The sequence below is a fragment of the Eurytemora carolleeae genome, unplaced genomic scaffold, assembly GCF_000591075.1.
Source record: "Eurytemora carolleeae unplaced genomic scaffold, Eaff_2.0 scaffold125, whole genome shotgun sequence".
NCBI lineage: Eukaryota > Metazoa > Arthropoda > Copepoda > Calanoida > Temoridae > Eurytemora > Eurytemora carolleeae.
Genome location: NW_019396104.1, coordinates 21016 through 29585, shown reverse-complemented (window position 1 = coordinate 29585; position 8570 = coordinate 21016). Strand labels below are relative to the sequence as shown.

Here is an 8570-nt window from a genome sequence, read left to right as displayed (position 1 = left end):
CCGCATTGGTACACCTTGCACCCCTAACCTTCTCCCCCCTAACTTGCTCCCTCCTTAAACCTCCTAAAATCAATTATAATTATCGATTACGGGAGTAATATTCACAAACATACTTTTCTTCTCATTTCTAGACCTACCACAAAACTGCTGGGGTCATAAATAATTTTTGAAATCACTTAAATAATTTTAAATAAAGTTGCTGAGTTATCATTCGTGACCTGAATAGCAAAACACCTCTGATATTCCAAAAATGTAAACGTGCATTTCCTCTTTTACTTATCGCTTCTACCTTACATAATTTCCCCGTCATAAAATCTTAAAAGAAGAAATATTATTTCGATTTTTTTTTTAAGATAAGGACAATCAAGGGAATTTTTATTTCAAAACGGCCAAAAGTCCAGAAGAGCCAGTTCCACGTTGTTTTATTTTTTCGGCTTATTTTGGGAACAATTGAACTAATAAGTTTATATTAATTAAAAACCAAATAGAAATAATTTTTAAAAGTAAAAATGTGAAAATTATTTGTAATTTGAAAATAAGGGATAAAATAATCGGCAGAGTAGGAAGAAACTTTAAGAACAATTTTTATTTTGTGGGAGTAAAACTCGAGTTCATTAATTGGTACTTTCAAAATGATAATTCATTAAGACTATCATTTTTTCTAGCATTTAAAAAATTTTTTACCTTTAGTCTTATAAGGTCGCATATGGGGTGTATGTCCCACGAAACTTAGCAGTATCAATACGTCTTAAAAGTCGTCTTTGATCTTTAAACTAATTAGTGGCATTAATCTGTAAACCATATTTTAAAAGTAAAGATTTTTCAAATGCACAGACGTACATCCTCTAAACCCCCCCCCCCTCCACCCCCTTCCAGATATACACGGCAAGCCTTACACCCTCACACGGTTGATAAGATAATATGAAATACACATTAAATGTCACATCTGTTACTTGGGTCCCTAAGGAGAATCAAGACTTGGGGAATGTATTGTATAGGACGGAGGGAGGGGGGAGGTCATTGTATAGGTGGGATCTTTGATTTTAAGACTTCCCTCATCTGATACCTTTCCTGCGGTGCTACGACATCTGCTCTATTTCCATTTGCTCTATGGTCATTTGCTCTAGTTCCATTTGATCTATCAAGTCATTTGCTCTATACGTCATTTGCTCTATATTCAATCTGCTCTATACCTCATTTGCTCTATTACTAAACACGTCATTTGCTCTATAACCTAAAAATACACTATAAAATAGCTTTTATTGGAATTCCTAAGCGTAATTTGACTATGAAATGCGGGAATTTTTTTTGGGAAAATTCGCAAATTGCAGTTTTAATCAGTTCTTCAAAGTTCATCATGACAGAGAGACTGCTTAATAATAAGAGGGGTAAAAAAAGCCTAATAATATGTGATGAAAACTATATTTAGCTTGGTCTCACACTATGCACAAATTCCAGACAAACAAAACTATCTCCAGGAAGTTGGCGGAATAATGAAACTGTAGGAAGAACTGTAAAATGTAAAATTGTAAAAATATAGTTTTAATATGATTAGATATTTTTAAAATATGCTTATAGAGCAAATGACGTGTTAACTCATAGAGCAAATGTTGAGTAGAGCAATTGGACCATCACAGTCATAAAAATGTTTATAGAGCAAATGACGTGTTATGTCATAGATAAATTGACGTATAGAGCAGATGACATATAGAGCAAACGTCGTGATCTATGAGCTATAGAGCAAATGGTTAATAGATCAAATGGAACTAGAGCAAATGGCCATAGAGCAAATGGAATTAGAGCAGATGTCGTAGCGCCCTTTCCTGCCCCCCTCCCCCCAAAAAAGAAATCACACAAATAGTGTAATAAATTGGCGCCCAAAAGACAAAGGATTTAAACATAAGAACTCGAAGGCATATATATGCATATTCTGATTATTTATTTCTGATGAAATGATTATTATATAAACTAGTCTCGTAAAATTTAAAATTCTAATTTATACGAAATCTTTTTAATTGTTATTTCGGACTGTATTGGCATAATTTAAAGTGTCGTGTCAGATTCACAACAATACTCTTTAAACGTCTGACTGATTAAGGATTATGGTTATATATATATATATATTCAAAAAATTGAAGATGCAGTCCCAGAAAATAATGATTTAAATTTGTTTAGACATAACATATTCCGGATTTTCAAAGATTAAATAGAAAGATTAATGAAAAAGTAGAGTGATGCATTATAAACACGTTGCATAACTTTATTAAGAGTAAACGCAAAAAATAAGAGAAAAGAGGAGAGGAAAAAAATAATTTCTACTTATAAAGCAAGTATGCATGAGTTTTTGTCTAAATTTTTTACTGGTGGGAAAGATAAAAGAGAAAAAAGAAGATCGTATCTTCTAAGTTAGATTATGTAGAAGGTTCAGATATAAAATCAATAATGGTATGTAAGCTGAGTAATGAATAAAAACAAGTTATAAGAGAACTCTATTCTACTGGGACCAGGGGAAGGAACATGAGGGGGGGGGTGCGCTTAGGGGGAGGGGGAAGAGGAAGGAAAGGCGAAAAGGGGGACACTGAAAATATACGGAGATCAAGATAGAGAAACAGAAAAGATCAAAGTTCCAAAAAGCATTTTTTGGGATAAGACACAAGGGCAGAGAGCGCTACGGCTGGAACCTTTGGAAAATAAGGGAGTGTTCGCGAAAAATAAGCGCTTTTGATCGCTACTAATCTTACTTCTATCTGCTGTGTCTACAAGGATAAAATTGTTAAAAACGACTCATGCTGAACGTAGCGTCCATACAAATTCAGAAAATTGCAACATTCAACTGGGTTCGTAAAAAAATTATTTAATTCCAAACAAATCATTCAGATATTACAACCAATAATAATCGATATTTTTTCGACTTATTCGTAAATAGCTGATATTTCATAATATTTTTTATTTTTATGATCTGATAGTTAGTTACCTTTGAAAACATTTTTTCCTATTTCGAGGATTTTTGATAATGAAGACGACATTTTCATATTTTCCAAGGAATGTTCGAAAATCCAGTGCCAGCGAAATATTATTTAAAAAAACAAAAACATGAAACATGAAATTCTAACCATATACGAAAGAGTCGAAAGATAATCAATGACTATTGTCTGTGATATCTGAATGTATTGTTTGGAATTAAATGATTATTTACCGATAGAAGTAAGATTAGTAGCGATCAAAAGCGCTTATTTTTCGTCGTAAGCTTTTTTCATTTTCTGCAAACACTCCCTTTAAAGGAATTTACTTCAAAATGGATATTGAGAAGACGCCTGTGGATAAAGAAATGGAGTAAAGATGTTTTATATAAATATTCTTACTTAAAATTAGATATTCTAGGTAAACACCAGCCACCAAAGATAAAATATAATGAAACTAAGAAACCAATTAATATCGTTGAATTAGGATAAAATAGATCATAATGTAAAGGGGCGGGGGGGCTCATATATATATATCTATAATGTATATATATATATATATATATCTTAAAATATATATATATTTATCTTAAAATAGCCATATTTTTTTTGGAAAGTCTTCTTGGTCTGAATTTCTATGTATGTATATGTACTCATATAAACAAGATTTTAATTTTCAATCTTTGTTTACTTATAATTTTGTCGGTAACTCACTTTTTTATTTTGACTCGAATTTTTCATAATTTAATCATTGAATTCATATCTTAACTTCTTTATATATTGAAATACCAATTTTTGTTGTTGAAAAGTTCTCCTTGTCAAATAATTAAATACATTTAGTTTTATTGGGTTTTCCTCTTTTTGTCCTGAGCTGAAAACTTTAGAATTGTGGATATGGAGATCAATGATTTTGATCTACTCTTTTCTCTAATCTGCAGATAAATACAACCAATCAGAAACCGAGAAATTTTGCAAACAGTCATTGCTTGGAACCCAGGAGGGATAAAAAAGATGATTATCAAAAGTGTTCGTAGTGGATATCGAGATTTAGCAATCGGGATTTAGAGTATCCAATAAAAGAGTTTTCAGCTATGAATGACTAGTTTTTAATCAAGATTTACCTGTTTTCCTGATTTTACCCATATTTTATCGGACATTTTCTTCATTTCACTCAGAATTCTCATCATTTCTTCCAAATTTCCTTGTTTACCAGTATTCTGATTACTGTATGAACGTAATACATTGTAATGAAGCTTCCATCCCTTTGACTTAATCCACTGTCATTATGAATGTGTATAAATTACTATACTCACTAGGAATACAAATATATATTAACTGAAGAATATGAATGTATGTCTAAAATTTTGGAGCGCTTTGCGCCCATTATTCTGTAATAATCTTTAATAGCACTTTGTTTTTGAACTTCCAACCAGCCTTTTCTACATTTTGAAATGTAAAGAATGTACAAGTTTGCAGATTTTTGTTTTCATCGTCAGATTTACAAATATTTTCAATTAAATTCTGATTGGTTCTGTCGTTTGACGTTTATAACCTTATTAGCAATAGCATGATGATATGTACGGCGCGCGGCATAATGTATCTAAACTAAACATCTTATTCATTTCATAATTTGGTATTTTATGAATATATGACCCTTCGTTAACGATCGTGAACATAATTGTCATTAAAATTATTTTTTCAAAAACTATTGGTCTTTCAAAAGCAATGGTTTTTTTTTTAAACAATCGCATAAAAAACGGTCACAAATCGTTTTTTATAAAAACGATCGTTTTTAAAAACGATCGTTATTCGTTTTCTAAAATTCAAAATGAGGGGTCGTTTTTAAAAACAATCGTTTTTTTCCGAAAACAAAACAATCGTTTTTGAAAAAGATTGATAAACTAAATAAAAAACGATTGTTTAACGATCGTTTAACCATTAACAACCCTACCAGCAAGCAAGAAAGATGAAGCATTAATAAAGGACAGTCCCAACCAAAAATCAAACCAAGATCATCAGTCACACAGAAAACATATAACTAGAAGCATTGAGACTGTTATTTTTATCCAGGTTTTGCTGTCAAGTTTTGAGTTTAGAGAATCCCCTAGACTAGAAGGAAAGCAGCCACAGTCTACAAGTCCAGGACAGTGAAAACAGTGGAGAAAAAGATCCTATTCTGTCTAAACAAAACAAATATGAAAGCAGAAAGAATAAAAAGATTAACAAGATAGCTGAGACAGAAGAAGAGCAGCACAGTGGTTTAGCTGAACCACGGAATGCAGTGAGGACAGACCAGTCAGTCAGCAAGGATCCAGTATCAAGTATAGACCTAGAGCCAGACATAAATCTTAAGAGAGAGTAAGAAAGAGAGGACACCTGAAAAAGCAATGTCGGGAGTCAAGAAGTAGACATAAAGATGATGTAAAGCAAGAAGAGGTACAGAATGATAGTATACGGCAAGAACAGGAGTGCCATAATCAGGATATACAAGAGTGCAACACTGTTCAAGTGCTCAAAACCTCCCTCATTCCAGAACAAAAGTGCCAAGATGTTCCCAAGAAGAAGTGCCAAACTGAGTATGGAAATAAGTGCCAGACTCTATGCAGACGGCAGTGTAACACCAACTTTAACAAGAACAAGCATTCTAAGACACAAGAACAAGATTGTGGTATGATACAAGAGAACCAGTTGGAAACCATGAATCCCAAATTGTGTTAGGTGGTATTATCACTCTAGTATGCAGAGTCCATTAGCGCCTGATCAAATCAGGGTTCACCCATGTGCTTGATGTCTATTCTGAACCAATAGACATTGCATGACGGTAAAATTTATCTTTCTATCTAGCTCATTATCCAAAAAGAGATAAATCCTTACATCGGTGCTATCAATAAATGGAAATATTTACTTCTACTGAAACTATATTGGTTAAAGAACCAGTGCTATGAGAACCCCAAGACGGAGTAAAATAGCATGCAGAAGTACATGAAGCAGATCACTCATAAGAAGGAGTGCAACATCGAGACCAATCGGTACAAGGTTGAAAATGTCCAGCAATATGGAAAGGTTCCTGAACAAGAGAAGGTTAAAGAATATAACCTGGTAAACAAGCTTGTCTGCAATGGTATCCATGGTGATGAAGTGATCTCTGTGCAGTGCAAGGAGGTATCAAAAAGAAATGTATGGGATGAACATAAACGGACCCATAAACAGGTTCCCAAAGAAAAGGTTGGGATGAATCTACTCCAGTATACCAGAATATTCCCAAGATAAGCCTAGAGGAGAGTGGCGTGAGATTCTTAGAGGGTATACTAACTATGTATCTGGACAAAAATGCAAGTCTGTCAATGTTCTTGTATGCAGCCCTGTACATAAGGAATCCTGCCGGGATGCTACAGAAATTTAAGAGAGGTCTGTCATCAGGTTCCAGAGGAGGTCTACAACAGTCCTGGTTGAACATTGTATTATTAGTGAGATTCTGATAGCTACGATTGTGTCCCTGTGTGGCATTTAGATCCTGGGATTCAGTTATGGTTGAGTTTGATAGCGGACGGACTGTACCTGGATAGATACATTTCAAAACCTTGTTATGGAGTAGGTGTTTACTGCATGTCTGCATATCAAAATTTGTATTCACTTTAATTCGTTTGGAACTTATTACAACTTTAAGGCCCTAAACTTTTTCTGTTGTTTTAGATTTTATTGCAAACTTAATAACTTATTTTTTATATGGAAAAAGTCTATAATCATTAAAATAAATCAATTTTATGAAACTTTTTCTGAATCTTTTTTAATAAAATCAAAAAAATATAAACAATGTTTGTTCATTGTACATTAGAAGGCTGATTGATAAATAGATAGCCAGGAAGAAACCCGGCTTCCTAAATTTGACCTATTGATTTGCCCAACTGCCTGTGCTGCCTTAAAATGGGCGCGTCGAAGGCGTCTACTGCCTGTATCCTTTGCGTAAGCGCCGTCAGTATAAATACGCAGGCCTGTGTAAAACATTCATCAGTTGATCATTCAAGACTTAATATGAAGGTAAGCAACTACTACAGAAAAAACACCCAAAAAAGATAACTCTACTTTTTTTCAAATTTGCATGAAGCATATGCAGCACCTGATTTAATCATTTCTGCTTTTATTTTTCTTACATCTTTTCTTCAGAGCATTTTCATGTGCACAGTTTTTTTGACATTTAAAGACTGTTTATAAAAAGTACATTTTTTACAAAAATGGGAATGCAATCAACGTTTTTCTTGTTGAACATGCTTACGGAAAAGGGTCTAAACTTGTGGTTAAGAAAGGCAAATTACAATCTGTCGAACATTTATTTTGTGGTAGCATGTTTTGTGGTTCTTTTAATATCTCATTCTGAAAAAACACTTACAGAACTTAAATCAAGATATGTATTTTAAGAGGGTAAATTTAAATATAAAAAAATCTGCCCTTTCTTCTAAACTTGTTACTTTTAATTTTTATTAACATTTGATAATTTTTAGGCTTTTGTGTGTCTCTCCGCCCTCCTCTGCGCTGCCTCCGCAGCTCCCCAGCTGTATGCTGGAGTCAATCCCGGCTACAGACAAGCCGGTCAGACTAGCCACCAGTCTGTTACCAAGGCTGACGGAGAGGTCAGGACTGTTCAGGTCAGCAAGGCTTTTGGTTCCAACCTTGCCTCTGTCAGCCAGGCTGACAACAGCAAGGGACTTTCTGAGATCTCCCCCGCTGACGGAGCTGTACTTAACAATGGAGCTGTTCCCGTCGTAGCTGCTGGAGGATATCATGGAGCCCCAAGATTTGCTGGAGCCGCCGTCCACACTGCTCCCGCCACTGCTCCCTACCACGCCGCCCCTATCCACCATGCTGCTCCCTACCATGCAGCCCCTGTCCACCATGCCGCTCCCTACCACGCAGCTCCTGTTGTCCATGCTGCTCCTGCTTACGCACCTGCCCCCGCTCCCTACCACGCCCCTGCCCCTGCTCCCTACCATGCCCCAGCCCCTGCTCCTTATCACGCCCCTGCTGCTTACCACGAAGAGAAGGAGACCCCTGAACCCTACTCTTTCACCTACGGAGTTGCTGATGATTACTCCAAGGCTGCCTTCAACGCCGCTGAGACCTCTGATGCCAACGGAGCTGTGACCGGAGAATACACTGTTGCTCTTCCTGATGGCAGGACCCAGCACGTCAAGTACACCGCTGACCACTACAACGGATATGTCGCTGATGTCACCTATGAGGGAGTTCCTGTCTACCCTGAGGCCAAGCCTTATGCCCCCGCTAAGCCCGCCTATGCCCCCGCCCCTGCTTACGCTCCCGCCCCTGCTTACCACGCCTAAGCTGATTATTAAGTATATATGTAATTATTTATTTAATTATCATAAATAGAGATAAAACAGATCGTAACATGTTTTTTATTTTTCTTGGGTACACGTACAACCACGTACAACCTTTAAACATAGTAACATGACTCACAACACATTCTTAACAATTTTGAGTTTAAGCTTTATAAATCTTAAGTACAAAATACTATAAATAATTTAAATTAAAAACCTAAAATACAAAATGAATAAAAGTACAAATGGGTCTGTGAACACTGTACACTATTGTGTT

General features: G+C 35.4%; 1 protein-coding gene across 2 annotated transcripts; it reads left to right on the top strand.

Annotated features, from left to right (window-relative positions):
* The first annotated feature begins 6869 nt into the window (after positions 1 to 6869).
* Positions 6870 to 8363, top strand: LOC111695039 (cuticle protein 21). 2 transcript variants are annotated; one of them, XM_023464183.1, is made up of 3 exons: positions 6870 to 6998; positions 7460 to 7812; positions 7864 to 8363. In XM_023464183.1, exons 1-3 carry the CDS (start codon positions 6885 to 6887, stop codon positions 8294 to 8296), a joined length of 900 nt encoding a protein of 299 aa, XP_023319951.1. In that variant the 5' UTR covers positions 6870 to 6884; the 3' UTR covers positions 8297 to 8363. The 2 variants fall into 2 exon arrangements, with proteins under 2 accessions (XP_023319951.1, XP_023319950.1); XM_023464182.1 differs by having other exon boundaries at positions 7460 to 8363.
* Positions 8364 to 8570: the final 207 nt, after the last annotated feature.

Coding starts and splice junctions, on each gene's coding strand:
- LOC111695039 (XM_023464182.1), top strand. CDS start 6,885: ATGGGCGCGTCGAAGGCGTCTACTGCCTGTATCCTTTGCGTAAGCGCC. Junction 6,999..7,459: donor ATTCAAGACTTAATATGAAG/GTAAGCAACTAC, acceptor GATAATTTTTAG/GCTTTTGTGTGTCTCTCCGC.